This window comes from Populus nigra, chromosome 5 (assembly GCF_951802175.1).
Source record: "Populus nigra chromosome 5, ddPopNigr1.1, whole genome shotgun sequence".
NCBI lineage: Eukaryota > Viridiplantae > Streptophyta > Magnoliopsida > Malpighiales > Salicaceae > Populus > Populus nigra.
This window is the reverse complement of record NC_084856.1, coordinates 15,760,090-15,778,925: the sequence shown is the minus strand read 5'-3', so window position 1 is coordinate 15,778,925 and position 18,836 is coordinate 15,760,090. Positions and strand designations below refer to the sequence as shown.

At 33.4% G+C, this 18,836-nt stretch overlaps 2 protein-coding genes across 2 annotated transcripts; one reads left to right on the top strand and one right to left on the bottom strand.

The window, feature by feature from the left end:
• Positions 1-5,622: 5,622 nt before the first annotated feature.
• On the top strand, positions 5,623-12,783 carry LOC133693559 (vacuolar protein sorting-associated protein 35A-like). Its single transcript, XM_062114793.1, has 21 exons — positions 5,623-5,831; positions 5,936-6,032; positions 6,135-6,258; positions 7,182-7,367; positions 7,792-7,879; positions 8,069-8,125; positions 8,234-8,323; positions 8,430-8,552; positions 8,682-8,816; positions 9,131-9,247; positions 9,816-10,055; positions 10,135-10,197; positions 10,411-10,500; positions 10,681-10,770; positions 11,012-11,113; positions 11,208-11,276; positions 11,383-11,463; positions 11,564-11,671; positions 11,772-11,875; positions 12,133-12,246; positions 12,345-12,783. Exons 1-21 carry the CDS (start codon positions 5,739-5,741, stop codon positions 12,553-12,555), a joined length of 2,382 nt encoding a protein of 793 aa, XP_061970777.1. The 5' UTR covers positions 5,623-5,738; the 3' UTR covers positions 12,556-12,783.
• Positions 12,784-13,917: 1,134 nt separating this feature from the next.
• LOC133693560 (rac-like GTP-binding protein RHO1) lies at positions 13,918-16,960 on the bottom strand. The gene is made up of 7 exons (XM_062114794.1): positions 16,269-16,960; positions 15,646-15,733; positions 15,426-15,535; positions 15,237-15,300; positions 14,517-14,581; positions 14,304-14,369; positions 13,918-14,224 (listed from the first exon to the last, which is right to left on the bottom strand). The coding sequence occupies exons 1-7, from the start codon at positions 16,365-16,367 to the stop codon at positions 14,123-14,125; spliced, it is 594 nt and encodes a 197-aa protein (XP_061970778.1). The 5' UTR covers positions 16,368-16,960; the 3' UTR covers positions 13,918-14,122.
• Between the last annotated feature and the right edge of the window lie 1,876 nt (positions 16,961-18,836).

Here is an 18,836-nt window from a genome sequence, read left to right as displayed (position 1 = left end):
GTCAGACTGAAAACTGTACTGGATAGTTTTGACGAGTTACAATAATAGGCAATTCAGGTGCGGAAATTGTAAAATTGGGCTTCCCTCCCTTCAATAAAAATATAGTGTTGTATTTTAGTTTTTTGAGCAAATAAGCGACGTTCAAAAACAAATTTTATAATCTCAATTATGATTTAAATAAAAAACAATGTTCTTGAATAATTAAATTAAGTTACCTGAAAATTAACTAGTTTTTACTTTGTTTATAAATTGTTATTAATGTAAGACCAAATTGGTAAAGGTTGTAAAAATAAAGTTTGTGTATGCATGTATATGTGCAAGTATTTTAAAAGTTTTTTTATTTATTTTCAGGATGAAACTAAAAAAAAAAGATTGAATGAGAAATTGAAATGAAAATTTAATGAAACTTAAATTATAAAGAGTGATTTAATTGAAATAAAACTACTCTCTGTATAAACAATTTTTATGCACATTCTTACATGTTCTAACATAAATCTTACTAAATTATATATATATATATATATATATATATATATAACCATTTGTTCAAAAATAAATTCTCAAACATAGTTAATCACATTTATAATATTCCACAACAATTTTCTATTTTTCTTATAATTCTTTCATAAGTGACCCTAAATCTTATTTTCTCTCAACACACATACAACCCAAAACATACCATGAATTATTCATATCATCAATATATCATCAAATCCTAAATCAAAATACATTAGAAATTCAACTTTCTCTAAATATATTATTTTTATTCTTTTCAAATCATCATACTCACATCTACAACATTAGTATATACTAATTTACAAGAGTTAAAAGTAATTAACCTAATTTCCAAACAATTTTCTAAAAAAAAAATAATTCTACATAATTAAAATCTCAACTCTAATTGGATAGCATAATTCAATTCATTTAAATTCATCTTTCACATAATAACACACATTAATAGTATACAATTCACAATATTTACTCAAATTAAACAACTCATAATCAATCTTCATCTCTTGGCCGACAATTAAGTTCTTTTTACCGCCATGATTTATTCTTAATCTTTCCATGATTTGGCATCTATTACAACCTGTTCCAACTCAATTAATTAAATTACAAACAAATTTGAATTTTTTATGATTTTACTAAGAGCCCAAACTCAAAGATTCATGAATTTATTCAAAATCATCTAAACCCTGCTCAAATTTGTATAAATGAGTATCACGCACTTTACCATACAATTATTTGAGCTTCAAATTGCTTCCAATCAAATTTCCACACACTTCTCATCTTCTTCCCCTCTTATTTGTTTTGTCTTTCTCTATAGAACTCATTTTCCCTCTTCCTTAATCTCCTTCAATTTAGTATTGAAGTGTTTCTCTTTACAATAAATTAATCCTAAAACCCTTCAAACCCTAAAACCTCTGACAAATTTAAGAGAAAATCAAGAAGAAACTCTCTTTTTTCTATAAGTTTATTGTTAGCCATATATATAGGGAGGGAAGATAATTTTTTTGTTTAACTATAAATTCACTACTTACTAGTACTCTTATTTGTTTTCAGGTGATTCTCTAAACTTTTTGTATAATTTATTATTGAAATTGTCTAATTTTATCTGTATCTTTAACTTATTTTCCAAAAACTTTATTTCTAATTTACTGTACTTATTTGTTAATTTTTTTATTATGTTTTCTTTAGGCAAAATTCTCTATTATTTTTAAATTCATATACTTATGAATCGGAGAGTTCACCATCTATATGTCATTTACTACTCATTTAGATTCCTTTTTATTTTTCATTTACTCATTTCCAATTAATTTTATCTTATTTTAGGATTTTATGTAATTTTGAAATTTTTAGGGTTTACAAGATTTGATACAAGATTAAAATGAAACCTAATGATGAGGGATAAAATTTTTAAAAAAATAGATGGAGATAAAAAAACAAATAGCTATATAAAAATGATGACCATATTGGATGTGAAGAACAAATGATATGACACTCCCATACTTCGACAACTTTTCTTTTTATATAAATTCTTTATATTTATCAAAAGATTAAATTGGCTTTAATTCAACATGAGTATAACAAAATTACCAAACTAAAAATACAAAAAGGCTCCTAAAAAGAAATATCATTTAATTTGACAGTTAAGTAATTCTACTATGCTTAAAAAAATAAAATTATCTTAAAGGTCCCTTGATGCAAGTTAATATTTTTTTGTTTTAATGTTAATTCAATCATTGCATTGTTCATAATAAAAGTCAAAAGTCAAATTTGACCTCAATAGATTTGCCAATGATAAATGTGTTCGTATAAATATCTAGGTAAGTGAGGCGACAATTTAGAAAAAATATTATTCATTGCTATGATACTTTTCCCATACAATTTAATTTATGTTAATCAATTATCAATTCAATTAAAACATTATATTGTTAAAAACATTGTTCATATATAGCAAACCATCTCGGCTCTATTTTTTTCATTCAAGTCATTTTTTTTTATTAGACCCCTTTTTTCAACAATCTCAACTCTATGTTTTCATTCAAGTCATTTTTTTTATCAAGTATTTTTAATTCAAGTATTCTTTTTAATTGTGCCGTATTACTTCCCATTTAACAAACTTCAACCTTTTTTCTTCGATCATGTATTTTTCTACTGGTTACTTTTACTTTTTATTTAACAATTATAGTGTGGGTTTACAAAATTGATACTCAATAAATCATAAAATGGTATTTTAAATTATAAACACAAGAGGCAATGCAAGATGGAAGAAATATTAAAAAAATAATAGAAGTAAAACATAGAAGAAAAACACAATTCACAATTGGTTGCAATAATTACTCTTAATATTTTCCATTTCCTTTTCTTTTTATCACTTAACTTTTTTTATTTCTAATTTAAACCTTCTACATTAAGTTGACTAAAGATTGAGTTTGATGTTTTGTTTCGATTGAGTTTATATCATACTCTCTTAATGTTAATTATAAACTTCAACATTAAGTTAATGCTCTACTTAAATTATATTCATTCGAACCAATTAAAACTTTTCCAGCCCAATTTCAAAATGTAAAAAATATTTAACCTTTTCTTTCTAATAACTAATATATTTATCTAAACTTTCCAACTTAATTGTTTTTTTATAATCAATTGATTTATTATTATTAATTGGTATATATAATTTTTAATTAATTTTATTGAACATATATATAAACTTTTTAGTTTGTAGTCAACAATTTTTAATGGAAAAAAATGTTAACAAAGCCAACATGCTTTTTTGAATTGAGAAAAAATTACTTTATCCTGTAGTGTAGTGTGGGGGATCAAACTGGTTTGTCTTGTTTGTTTTTGCGTTTCAAAAATGTTTTTAAAAAACTTTGATTTTTTTTATTTTTTTCTTTGCTTTAAATCAATAGTTTTTTAGTATCTTTTAATCATTTTAATGCGCTGATATTAAAAATTATTTTTAAAAAATAAAAAAAATTATTTTAATGTATTTTCGAGTAAAATTTACTTTGAAAAGCAATCACAACCATACTTCCAAATGGTAAATTATTCTTATAAACACTCTTGTTTATTCAATAATTAAAACATTGATATGAAGCTTTTTTTAAGAAAATTGTATATATTATATATGTTTTTTATTATTATTTTTGTGTATCCTGATATTTTTTCATTGAATTAAATTATGAAAAAATACACAATAAATTTATACTTATTTTCATTTAATAATTTTCTTCAATATAATATAATATAATAGTATATAAACACAAATTAAAAGATTACAAAAACAAGTAATGTATTATAATCGTTTAAGAAAATCTCATAATAAACATAAAAATGTAATATCTATTTTATTTTTTCTGAATAAGATAAATAACAGAAAATAAAATAAAAATAGCAACTATTATAAAAAATTAGAAAATAATAAACAAAAGAAAAATAAAATAAAAATTATGGGGCTCGAAGCCAAGCCCTAGCATGAAAATTTAGGGCTACGACAAAAACATTTTCTTACGTGTTACCATCAAATTTTAGGGTGTTTGCATTAAATTTCAGCGTGCTTCTGTAAAATTGTTAAAAAACTTCAATTTCTCATCTTTTTCATCAAAATACACATCTAAACAATTCTATAGGTTTTATAGCCATAAATCTTAGCTAAAAAATCATTAATAAACAAAAAAATCAACATGAAATTTAAATACACACCTTTTAGATCTAAAAATTTAAATCGTCATACTCCAAAGATAAAATGGTTATGAAATTTGATGTATATGAATTTTTGGCAAGTTTCTTTCTTTTCTTTTCCTTTTCTTTTCTATAAATATTTATATTTTTAAATTTATTTATTTATTTATTTGTTAAGAAAATCTAATGGTCAAAAATATTTATACATAATCAATACCCAAGATTGTTCAGTAAATGAGGAGTTTGATTTTTTTTTTAAATTAACAAGAATAAAGTTGAGAACAAAATTATTAAATTTTTCATCTTTCTCTTTGTCCCACATGCCCCCTAAAAATAGACATAAATTTCATTCATTTTGATCCTAAGGCAGATATAATTTTCAATTTTGTCCTCATCTCCATTAACCAAACATTATATTTTTCTATCTTGTAAATGTCCATTACCTTAAGCTATGTTTATTGTATGTAAAAATTGCCCAAGATTGTTCAGTAAAGGAGGAGTTTGATTTTTTTAAAAAACTTAACAAAAATAAAGTTGAGAAAAAAATTATTAAATTTTTCATCTTTCTCTTTGTCCCACATGCCCCCTAAAAATAGACATAAATTTCATTCATTTTGATCCTAAGGCAGATATAATTTTCAATTTTGTCCTCATCTCCATTAACCAAACATTATATTTTTCTATCTTGTAAATGTCCATTACCTTAAGCTATGTTTATTGTATGTAAAAATTACCTTTGTGAAATATTTGCTTCACCTTCTAATGTTTGACTCACTTTGAAAAAAATTGATCAACTAAAAATCTTTTTGGTAAAAGTAAAAACAAAGTTGAATTAAATAAAAATAATTTCTAGATGAAAATATTTTTTTCATTATATCATATAGTTTTTCCTTTTATCATTATTTTTCATATATACCAAAATAATACATTTTTCATGTAAAATATATTAATATAAAATACATTAAAAATAACAAGTTATTTTAGATAAAATCAATGAAAGTCACACAAAAATGGAATAAGAACTTCAAACAAAAGCACTAAATTGATAGTATATTTGACAGTATGGTAACGGTTGTTTTTCAAATAACTTTTTATGTCGAAATATATGTCAATGATATTTTTTTATTTTTTAAAAATTATTTTTAATATCAATACATCTAAACGATTCAAAATATACAAACCATATTAATTTTTTTTGAACCCGAATGGTTTCTGAGAATTGGACGAAGAAGGACGGGACCAATCGATACATATTATAGTTTTGGAACTCAATCGATAAAAATGTATACGATAGGGACTAAATGAGGTTCCTCTGTAGAAAATATTTAAATGACGTGGAGAATCATAAGCCGTTGATCTTATCTTTCAAGAAAGGACGGTTTAGATTTAGCGGTAGCCAAACGTGTACCTAAATTGATTTCGCAGATCCAAAAAACGAAAAAATGAAACACTTGACAGTCGGTTGAGACTTGAGAAGTCAAAACCAAACCTCGTTAAAATTTATAAAGATCGTTTTAGAGAGAGAGTGTTTCTTGGAGAGAGAAAAGAAAATGATCGCAGACGGAGTGGAAAACGAAGAGAAATGGTTAGCGGCAGGGATCGCTGGCCTTCAACAAAACGCTTTTTACATGCATCGCGCTCTGGTAAAACCCTAACTTGTCACTTACATGAAAACTTGAGAGAAATTGATTAAATTAGTCTAAAATAGGGTGCAATTGAGTGAATTAATTGTTGAATTTTGGTTCAGGATTCGAATAATTTAAGAGATGCTTTGAAGTACTCAGCGCAGATGTTATCGGAGTTACGGACTTCGAAGCTTTCTCCTCATAAGTATTATGAATTATGTAAGCAATTCAAATCTTCAAGATCTTGAGATCTATTTTTCAAGGATTGGAAACGAGAGAAACTGTGCGTGATTTGTGTGTTTTTGTTATTGACTTCCTTAGATATGAGAGCATTTGATGAATTGAGGAAGCTGGAGATGTTTTTTAAAGAAGAGGCGCGGCGTGGGTGTTCAATTATTGATTTGTATGAACTTGTGCAGCATGCTGGTAACATCTTGCCGAGATTGTAAGTGTCAATGTCACAATTGATCTGCTTTTGTATTTTTGGTTAGTTTTTGATTGATGAACTGCCATTGAAAGCTTAGGGTTTCAGATGTTACTTGCTAAATTTACGCTTTTTAAATTGAATCTGTTGCTTAAACGATCGGAGAGAATTGAATCTGTTGCTTAAACCATCAGAGAGAAGCGATGTAGTTTAAACATTAAGTCAAGGAGTTTCAGTAGTAGCTTGTTGCTAGTATGTGCTCGATACATGGGTGTCATGCCAACATGAATTTCAAACCAGAGGGTTATGCATTTTTAATAGGTTCCTCGATGCCTTTAAGGTTTATTCTGTTATCCTCCATGAATGAGTATATTAGCCAACAACAAACTCATCAATAGCTTCCCCACAATGTGAAAATACTTGAGAGCTATAATTTGATAGATTTGCCTGATGTAGTTATATTGTCGATTTAGTTAGGAGGGGAAGTCCTTAAGCAGAAAATTATGCAATTCCTTTAAGTCTTTAACAAGTAAATTGATATCTTTAGATGAAGACCATTTGTTCTGTCTGTGCTGTTTCTTTAGTTTGTGTGTCTGATATTTTTGAAGTAGAAAATGTATTTTGTAAGTTTGAACATGAAGGTAGCAGATATTTTGCAAGTGAGAACTTAGAAGACTGAAAATGACAATGAAGCTTCTCAATTGTAACTTTATAATTTCTCCTTTTGCGTCTGTGTGCTTATTGGTTTCTGCTAGCAATGAGTATCTTTGATCGTACCAGATCGTCCTCTTGTTAATGAACTCTGCCAAGCTATTTGGAGTCTGCTGCAAGGATACTTTTTTTTCATTTCTGCTCTCACTATAGAGATGTCATTCAGTCACATAAATTATCAGTGTTTGTGTATGCATTTTTTTGTGCTTTACTGCAATCCTTTGTCCTTCCAGGTATCTCCTATGTACTGTAGGATCTGTATACATTAAATCTAAAGAAGCTCCAGCAAAAGATGTTCTTAAAGATCTTGTTGAAATGTGTCGCGGCATTCAGCATCCTGTACGTGGCCTCTTCTTAAGGAGTTACCTTTCTCAAGTCAGTAGGGATAAATTACCTGATATCGGTTCAGAGTATGAAGGGTAAGGATATGAGATGATCGTTATGGGTTCCATTTAATTTTAGGAGAAAGACATTTATTTATGTGGTTATAGAGAGCAAATTTGGTGGTCTGGAGACCATTGCGGCTGGTTGGGCTTGACTTTGATCAGGTCATAGCTAATACTTGAAAGTGTATCTGCCTATCTGAGGTGACGGCTGGAGCCAGGGTGACCAGATCCTCAATGAAATATGCATCCATCTTTACTTGCATTGAGATTATACAAAATGAATGGCTATATAAGTCTTTTGTTTGCTCTTATAATGGTGGCATCCAAACACTTTAATTCAAGTTACTGACCATAAGCTGATGGAAAGTATTCTTGTCAGTTTTGTTGTTTCCCCATGATCCTGTTGGTGGATTGGTTTTGGAACTGACTAAATGAGTTGCTTCCTGAAACCCTGCAGAGATGCTGACACGGTTGTGGATGCTGTGGAATTTGTTCTGCAAAATTTCACTGAGATGAACAAGCTATGGGTGCGAATGCAACATCAGGTTGGTTGAAATATATGTGACTACCTGCTCTCATGTTCAGCATGCATGTGCAATGCTTGCATGTCATAAAGGTAAAATGTATCATGAGGGCATGATTTCTGGTCATGCAGGTCTTATAGTGCTTATGAATCATTCATACTCTTTGCTGATCATGAGTTGAGGCTTGGTATCGGGCTTTCTGGTCTGCAGGGACCTGCCCGGGAAAAGGAGAAGCGGGAGAAAGAAAGGAGCGAGCTGCGTGATCTTGTAATGCCCGTGACCTGTAAATGGTTAATTTCACTGCAATACAACTTTGTGAAGTATGTGGTTGCAGTTTTAAAAAGCTTAGCATTTGTTCCCCTCATATGTTATTAGGTTGGCAAGAACCTGCATGTCCTCAGCCAGATAGAGGGTGTTGACCTTGACATGTACAAAGATACTGTGCTTCCCAGAGTTCTTGAACAGGCCTGACCTTTTCACTTTGATAAAATCTTGTATTTTGAGCTCTTGGATGGGATGCATGCTTGCCAACTATCCCAAACTGAACCCTGTTTTTCAATTGTTTTGATAGGTTGTCAATTGTAAAGATGAAATCGCCCAGTTCTATCTGATGGATTGCATAATTCAAGTCTTCCCTGATGAATATCATTTGCAAACTCTTGAGATATTGTTGGGTGCTTGCCCCCAACTTCAGGTGTGTAATTTTGTGCTCATTGTTTCTATTTGACATGGTCACATGTTAGCTTGTTATTCTCCTCCTCTGATATAAATGCTTAAATGCAACGATTAAACTGCTTCTTTGTTTCCAACTTGTGTTTCTCAGCCATCTGTTGACATCAAGACAGTGTTATCTAGATTGATGGAGAGGCTATCAAATTACGCTGCTTCAAGCGCAGAAGTTTTACCTGAATTCTTGCAAGTAGAAGCCTTCTCTAAATTGAACAATGCCATAGGAAAGGTAAATCTAGTCTTCCAGCCCTTTTAGATTGCTAGACCAGAAAAGGAGCAGAATTTGGTAACTTCATTTTTTGAGAAGAGTACAGGATTTTATGATGCTCTGTCTCTGTGCTTATCATTGTTGAAGTGCTGTTTTCCTGTTAAAAGTTTCCCATTTCGAAATCTCTACAAATTTCAGGAGATTTTGATGTTGCCTTTCAAAATGACTATTCTTACTTATATTTGTTTTGACTCCATATGTTAAGTTACAGTGATTAGTCTACATAGCGCATGCTAAAACAATTGAAATATAGTAATACAAATGTGTTGATGCAGGTGATAGAAGCACAAGTTGATATGCCAATTTTTGGAGCTGTAACTCTATATTCATCTCTTCTTACATTTACTCTCCATGTTCACCCTGACCGGCTGGATTATGCTGATCAAGTGCTGGTATATATGACTCCCTAAAATGCTTCTACATTGCAATTTACATCATGGTTTTGTAAAATTTATTTTATCATATACCAATTAGAGATATAATCACTTAACATTTCTGTTCTGTCCTCTATTGTTTTTCTGGTTATGCCTTCAGAAAGTAGTTAAAGATGCATTGAATTAACTATACACGCACTATGTAACATCATATAATGGGGCTTGCTTTCTAACTGGGATGAATTTTTTACTTGACCCAAGAGAAGGCAGGATTTGTTTTCCTAGTAATTTGAAAAGAGAACTGTCAAGCACTGTAAGAAATTAAATTTGACAGGGAAAATCATGACTGGTTGGGACACAAATTTTTATGCATGAAAGGTTTCTAGAAATAGTCAATGAGTAATTTCATCAAAGAAATTAAGAAAGATCATGTGCATTGAAATTCCAATTATGCGAAACAGGTTGATTCTCTTAAAACTAATTTATTAAAACAAGAAACTAATTTATTAAAACAAGAAACTATTTATATTATTTTGTTCTGCTGTATATTTTAACAGGCGAGCTGATTCTTTTGTTTGTTATTCAGGGAGCATGTGTTAAGAAACTATCCAGCAAAGGAAAGCTTGACGACAGCAAAGCCACAAAACAAATTGTTGCTCTTTTGAGTGCTCCATTAGAGAAATATAATGATATTGTCACTGCATTGAAGCTTTCAAACTATCCTCGTGTAATGGAATACCTTGATATTGAGACAAATAAAATTATGGCAACTGTTATAATTCAAAGTATTATGAAAAATAACACACGCATCTCTACTGCTGACAAGGTATGTTTCTGTCCCTTGTGCATCCTAATCTTTCTAACATGCTCTGAATACTCAATCTTAGTTTAATTTTATTCTGTAGGTTGAGGCGTTATTTGAATTAATGACAGGGCTTATCAAGGATCTGGATGGGGCTGAAGAAGAGGTTATTTGAAATTACTTCACTTTTCATGTTATGAAATTTGTGCTGCAGAAGTTTGATTTTTCTTAAAACTTCTAATGCTGATAACCACATATGCTATGGTTGTTTCTTATTGCCATCCAGCTAACAGTATTTACCTGTTCTCCTCTAATGTGCTCATGAAACTAAGCCTTTGAATTGTGTAATGTGATTATTGTTTTGTTCCTTTATCTTTAGGTTGATGAAGATGATTTCAAAGAGGAGCAGAATTCCGTTGCACGTCTTATTCAGATGCTGTACAATGACGATCAAGAGGAAATGTTTCAGGTACATGTTCGTTTCAAAATCTTCATGTCAGCTTTTTTCAAGAGTTAAATGGCTAGCACCTATTTTATTTTACTGAAGCAAATTGTGGGTGGTGATTAATCAGTAGAATGATTTCCTCCGCCTAATTTTGTATTTTGGTTTTGAACTTTTCTTATATATTATATCCGCCCTAAATTGCAGATCATATGTACGGTGAAGAAGCATATCATGACAGGAGGACCAAAGCGCCTACCCTTCACAGTTCCCCCACTTGTTTTTTTGTCTCTCAAGGTTTGCTTTTGCCCAATGCTAACAACCTTGAAGTTGGCAAAATTGCTGCTGCACATTCTGGAATGAGAATGTCATTGTTCATCAGATTTGGCATCTGAAATGAATAATTGCTGGTCACATCACGTGAATCATGCTTTAATCTCTTTTCCAGTATCCATAATTTGATGGCCGCCCTATCTTTTTCTACAAATGCCAATTTGGATTCCCAACTTATTCTCAGCCTTTTGTTTGTGGTGTACAGTTGGTAAGGAGACTTCAAGGCAGCAGCCAAGATCAGGAGGAAAACCCTTTTGGAGATGATTCATCAACTTCACCTAAGAAAATTTTCCAGCTCTTGAATCAGGTAGCGCTTCATTGAAAGTTGTCTATCATGTACATAGATTTGGTTAAATGATCATTCATTAGAATAGCTGACGATGTAATCCATTCTCTTACAGACAATTGAGGCTCTGTCAATTGTTCCAGCACCTGAATTGGCATTACGATTGTACTTGCAGTGTGCTGAGGTACATGAACTTGGCACTGCAGTTTACTTGGTATTTTAATTACTCTCAAGGACCATTTGATGAAGCTGCCTCTCTTACTTATTACTTTTGATTTCTAATCGAGCAGGCTGCCAATGACTGTGATCTAGAGCCTGTTGCATATGAATTTTTCACCCAAGCATATATTCTATACGAGGAAGAAGTCTCAGTGAGTTGATTTGATTCACATCTATATTCAACCTTTATATTGCTTTATTTAAAGTTGCAAAATCAGTCATGTTTTTTCTCGTGCATATTTGCTGCAACAGGATTCAAAAGCACAGGTGACGGCACTGCATTTAATAGTAGGCACCCTTCAGAGGATGCATGTTTTTGGTGTAGAGAATAGGGATACTTTAACCCACAAGGCCACTGGGGTAAATCCTATAGCATTGTTCTGCTATAATTAAAGTTTTTCAAATCACATTTTTGAAGCTAATTGTGTGAAGATGCTGATATGACACCTTGCTTGAGCAGTATTCGGCTAAGCTTTTAAAGAAGCCTGATCAGTGTAGAGCGGTTTATGGGTGTGCACATCTATTCTGGGTTGACGATCAGGATAACATGAAAGATGGAGAGAGGTGAGTGCCATGCTTTTAGTATTGGTAAAGCCCAATAGTGATTAAGGGGACAGCAATATTCTATTATGTATCTTGTCATGATGTTGCCTTGGACAGGCTGGTTGCATGCTATTGTAGTATACAGTAGGAGAGGAAGTATTATGGCTGTATTTAACTTGACAAATTGTGGGAGTAGTGGGCTGCTTCTGAGTGCATTTTAAATCTTTTTCCTAATGGCTTATGATTAATTTTCTCTCTATCTACTTCTTTTGAACCAGGGTTCTGATTTGCCTGAAGCGTGCTTTGCGAATTGCAAATGCTGCTCAACAAATGTCCAACGCGGCGCGGGGTAACACTGGATCAGTGTTGCTCTTTGTTGAGATTCTGAACAAGTAATTCTTCTACTCCAATCAACTCATTTAATTTGCTTCTCTGTATTTTATCTTATGATCTGTGATAATGGAAATGCCAACCTTCCTTCTACATGAAGGTATCTTTACTTCTACGAGAAGGGAAACCCACAAATCACAGTGGCTGCAATCCAGAGCCTGATTGAATTGATTACAACTGAGATGCAAAGTGACAACAGTCCACCAGATCCTGCTGCTGATGCATTCTTAGCCAGCACACTTAGATACCTTCAGTTCCAGAAACAGAAAGGTGGTGCAATTAGTGAAAAGTACGAGGCCATCAAGGTGTGAAACAATGACCGGATGCCACGAACAACTTTCCATGTTTTTGGTTTGAACGTGACTGCTGTTGATATTTTGGTGGAGTGAGCTGCGTATCTGGCATTCCTGGTGGTCTGAGGAGCTTGATGCGTCTAACACCAGTTCAATGGTGACACCATGTGTGTTTATAAGGTCTATTATGTTGCATAACCTGCTGATATTTATTGATTGTCAATGAAATTGACTCTTTAGCACAAAGTCAACCCTGTCAATTTTTTCAGGTTTTGGTGAATGACACCGTCGTTATCTTTACAGGGCTGCATGACCTGTCCGTCTAGTTACATTTTTGCTAATAAGCTTTCCATGATTAAGAACGCAGAGTAAACATCCATGGACCTCTTTCTGGATATTGTTTGATTTCATTGAGAATAAGATTGGGAACGGATGCCTGATTATAGACTCCCCCCTCCAAAAGAAGAAAAAAGTGTAGCAGACAGTTTTGACTTCTAAAAGTTTCATTTGCTTTCCACATCCGAGCTACAGCCTATGTTCTTCTCCTCTTAGCTAAAAAGCCTGGTTCAGGCATGAACTTGACTAAGTTATAACCTAGCTAGATCTTTCTACTGCAATTTGCAAGGCAATGCAAGAATCTGAGCAACTGCTCTTGGTATTGCTAGCTATTGTTTCAGCCTTAAGTTTCCTCTGTAAGAGTAGCAAGATAATTCAAGCTAAAAATCTGCAACAAATAACCTAGGAATTGTAGTCGGTGATGAGATCCTGGGAGATACTACATCCATAAGCTCTTTCTTAAAAATGCCTTCTATCGTATGTCATGAGGGATGGATGAAAAGGCATGGATTTTGATAAATTCTTGTTTGGAACAATGGAAGGAAACCCAAGTATCATCCACTTCAGCAGTCTTGACTTCCATCATATCCTTCCCAAATAGATGGATGGGTTTTTATATATCCATCCTTTCATCACATCCTTTCCCATCTGGCTCAGCTGCACTTGTTTGCAGACAGCATGTGGAGTTTCCACACAAACCGCCGTGCATGTTTTAATTCCCAACGACCAAAGCAACCGTGTCGTTCAATGCCTATTGCCTAGCTAGCTCCATCCCCCCCTATTTTCACTCACTTGAGGATGTTTCTGATTACTATTCAACATCCAAGTAAAAGGTTGCAAGCACTGCTTATATTGATGACAGGAATAGATTTTTACCAGAAACAAGCATGTGATGTGATAGTAAACCAAAGCAAGATTGGTAACACAACATAACCAAGCTCTTTCAGCAACACAGAGTCTTGGATAGAGTCCAAGCGCAGCAATGTATCTTCCTAGTCGGGATGTTCCAGTCTATTAATACATAAAACATATCGAAACCGGGAGTAAAGAACAGGAGGTGCGCCGTCATGTAATTCAATTCAACAATTAGAGATTCATAATAATCCAAAAAACCAATACCAAACCACCTGATGCTTCATAGATCCTAATTACTGTCAGGAAAGACAATAAATTAAGCTTATCAGACAGAGAGCAATGGAAGTGGGGAAAGGAACATGGGTAGCACAGAGGCTCTTCACACCTATTACAATCACAATATAGAACAGGCCTTTTGTGCTTTGCTCTTCTTTTTCTTTTGCTTGGGAGGTTGAAGGACGACTCTGATGGCTGCGTCGAAAACTGCCTTCACATTCTGCACCCGCAAGATAACCGAATTTAAACTCCCTTATAATTTAATTTAGAAGACAATTTCTGCAGGAAAATATTTACACCTGCTGCGTTTTTGAACTGCATTCAATATAAGCAGGTGCACCAATCAGCTTCCTCAGCTCCTCTCCCTTTTAGATATTCAAAGGCAACAACATTAATTGTTGGGTGGTTATAGGAAGAATTTGTTTGCTTTTCTTAAGAAAAAAATTGGGAGGACAACAATTCAGGTAAATGCTCAAAACTGGAGCAAATGAACAATCAGTCAGGATTTTTACCTGAGCTGTAGTAATAGGCACAGCACCGGGGTGGTCGATGAAGAACTGCTTATCATCCCGAAGATCTGGCTCATTAAAAACCAGAAAAAAAAGTAAGGCTAACTTAAGAAATACACTTCTGATGTATATTCAGAAAGTGTTCCATGAAAAACAAATTTGCAAGGAAATGAAAATCACAAATTAAAGATAGACTACCTCATGACAAATCACAAATTAATGACTCTTTATCGAAGGAAATACAGGCTCATATGAGAGAATAGAAAAGAACACAGAAATTAGTAAAATTATGGGACAATAAGAATGATATGCAGCTTGACAACTGACTTCTTCCCCCCTTAGTAGAGTAACACCCATCCATTTATTCACTCATGCCCATTACATACTCGTGAATTTTTTTTACAAAATCAAGCTGCGACCATTGATCATGAAGCAAATTGCATAAAGCAGAACTCTAAGTATCATCCACCCATAAAAAGCGAGAGGATAAAAAATAAAATGGCATGTCAAAAGTAAATCCTTTTCCATATAGAGTTTCTAATGACATGTTGCTGCAGACAACACTCATTGGATATTGAGTAATGAACTTACTGAACAGCAACTTAAACAATATTACAGGCAATCATGCACAATAGACAATAAAAGCTTCTATTAACTATACTTGAGACGATGCTAAAAAAGTAGCAAACAGCAGCAGAAACCCCATTAGAGAAGAAAATATACCAAGTTTTGTTCCAACAAGAACTATTGGGACACCAGGTGCATAATGCTTCAACTCTGGAATCCACTGGAAATGAAGCCAAGTGTGAAATCATCAGCATGTTTTTTTTTTAATTTTTAATCACTAGGAATAGTTTATCTACGATTGGAAAAAAGAAAAAAGACAGCATCTTGTGCCATCTAATTTCCAACCTTCTTAGAAACATTTTCGTAACTGGCCTTGCTAATGAGAGAGAATGCCAGTATGAAAACATCTGCCCCACGATAACTCAATGGTCTTAATCTATTATAATCCTCTTGCCCTGATACAACAAAAAACGAAGTCAGGTCCAAGCATAAACACACATAAAAAAAAAAGGGGTAAGAAACACACGAAGTACATGAAAATATATGAAGATCTATGCAGATTTACCAGCTGTATCCCACAACCCCAGGTTAACAGTAGCACCATTGACGACCACATTTGCACTGAAATTGTCAAAAACCGTTGGCACATAATCCTGTTTATCACAACAACGCAAAGAAAATACGGCAATTGCATTACATTCAATAATACCCACTTGCAAAGGGTTTGATTGAATCCCATGAAAATAAAACCAAAAGAACGGAATTTTGTGCCACGTGAAATGGAGAGGAAAAATAAGAAGAATAATTTGGATAGATAACCCCATTTCTTTATTGACAAATCAAAACTTTCATAATAATAATCATAACACTTGTTTTGGAAGATCCAGCTTTGATCAATCCATTATTGGAAACAGAGCAGCAACACGACAGTGATCTTAATCTCCCATGATTGTTTATCAGCAAAATGAATCAAAACATTACCCTTAAATGGAAATGAAATGGATTCCATTCCACCAAAATTCAGAAAACCCACATCCCACTTCAGCATCACACTTACAATGAAAAACGAAACCCATTTATCATTTCCACCAGAACTCAAGAACCCACATCCCAATTTTTCACAGAAAAAAAAAACAGAGAGAGACACACAAAAGACACAGAGAAATAGAAAGGGGGAATTTGAATTACCGTAGGGAAGGTGTTGCTGGTGTATGAAATCAAGAGACAAGTTTTACCAACAGCTCCGTCTCCTACCGTCACACACTTTATAAACCTTGATGCACTCATTTCTCTTTCTTTTTTGATTGATTATGGAAAATCTTAAAATATCTTTAAAAGAGAAGCAAAAGCCTCAGATCTTCACCACCTGAGGACAAAACACCCTCTTCCTCCTGATCACACACACAAATCCCAGCACCTCCACGCCATCACCATCAGTTCATTAAGAAGAAGAAAGAAACCCAAAAGCGTAAAACCAAGACACGTACAAGAAGATGAAATGAAGAGACCGAAAGAGCTTTTCTTTTGTTTTGATGGATGGATGGGTTACCAAAAGACAAGGGAGAAAAAAGTGATATGAGAGGGAATGTTTAGGTGGCCGAGAAATTATGCAGTTGAAGCGTTCATAAGTTGAGAAGGCGAGGAGGAGATAAACCAAAATCTTGGCCAACTCAACAAACACTACAAAAAACAAACAAAAACCTGTCCTCCCGATTCTTTTGGTGTATTCCTTTCCTTTTTCCCTTAGAAAAATACGCATTAAAAAACGGAACTCTCTCTTACCTATCCTCGTACGTAAGGTATGCCACTCATTACATGAAGAAATAATAGAATGGAGTTAATTTCGGACATTAACTACTTCACTTTTTCTTTTTTTTTTATCAATATCACCCCCCTTAAGCATCTATGTACGATATTCTTCTGATTACTTGCTCCCTGCAATAATAATAAAAAAGATAATGTATGGTGTCCTTACACCACCCCATTTACGAGGAAACATGTAATAATTTCTCAATTTTTGAGATTCCTTCGATCCTATACTTGCAGTCCAATCCCTCAACTCATAATCTCTTTTTTTTTTTGTTTATGTTGATGTGGCCACAGACTAACCCGATACAGCGTTCGTTAGTGATAAAATCAACATCTTAATCTTAACCAGAGTGAGTTTATCAATTAGGCGTCTTGTAATGGGACATGTGTTTCTGACAGTTTGAGTCTGCTATGCATGAATCTTGACAGTTACATTATCATTTAGGCGTCTTGTAATAGCTTTTTCTTTATTGAGAGAGAGTTGATGGATTCAAGACTAAAATTGGCGTTTATCTCAAGTGTGTGGCAGTTAATGACATGAACAGTTTAATTATATTTATTATCACTAAGAGTTATCCAACCTCTTGACCTACATCATCACAACTGATACTTGTGTCATTTTCAGTTTTCACCAAATTGCTTTGTCAGAGCAGTTGTGCAGCAGCCCTTCAAGAACCACAAGCCTTCATTTTCAGGTGGTTTGAGTAGCATCATTCCTCTTCTTGTGGTCCACAAATCCTAGGGCCATTCCCAACCCTTTTGAAATATATCATCACCAATGAAAATTATTCATGATCTCTTAATTTAGATGACCGGGATGCGTAAGCAAAATACCAACAATGGCTTTAATAATTTCTTTTTTTAACTTCACCTTCTATTTTTGTACCAACTAGAAGAGAAAATCACTGCCCCGCCAATTTCGAATTTCAGTTATTGACTTTAGTCATGATCCCAATCGCCAGTATTAGCAAACAACAACGAAAAACTTGTCAACATCTCCGACAGGTGCTCTTATGCCTCTCCTATTTGCTGCTTAATTCTTTCTGCTTCATTGAGTTTAATTTCACTATATTTATTTTAAGAGAGAGGAAACAAGAAGTTCTCTCCCATTTTAGGACAACCTTGTGTTCTTTCACATTCATTTCATGGACCGTACTGTGATTGGCACAATTGTAGATGACGTGAAACCAGCAGCAAAGAAATTGTGGAGGTTTGCTTTGCAAGCTATGCCAATCCATCTTATCTGGTGCTTGTGGAATTAGTTACACTGATGGTAACTGTACCGCAAGCAATAGCAAGAAAATCGTGCTCTTTCGGCTTTGCACAGGCCTAAACAATTTGAGGCGTGATGATTCCTGTTTCATTAATTAACTGATGTCTACAGCCTTGCTATATTCTAATTTCTTTTAACAATTTGATGCTTTCAGCAGTGATTTTTCTCACCTACCATGCAAGCTAGAACCCTTAATTTGGTATCGCCATCTGACATACATAGAAGAATCCAAGGATGTAGTTGATAAACAGCCAGAAGGTTTGAAGCAGATGAACTATTCCTGGCCTCCACCAATCACCATCCCTTACCAGCCATGTAGTGTTGTCCTTACATTTTCAGATACTACAGTTTTCTTGAATCTTGCACCCTTCTGCAACCAACCTATGTGTAACCGAGACATCGAAATATTGGGAAGCACAATAAGTCAAGAAGATGGAGAGGTCTGAGAAAAGTACCAGCCTGTGTGATGATACGTAGTGTAGGAATGTAATCAAGCTAGACGAGAATTGTGCGACCACCCTGCAGTCACAAAAAAAGAATATTTGTTGATTACAGTCTTTGGATCACAATGTCAAAGAATATTTCTGAGATAATTATATGCCAGAAGTCTAGCGGATAATAACGTAGATCTCATTGTCCAAAAAAAAAAGAAGAGGAAGAACTAGTAAAGTACA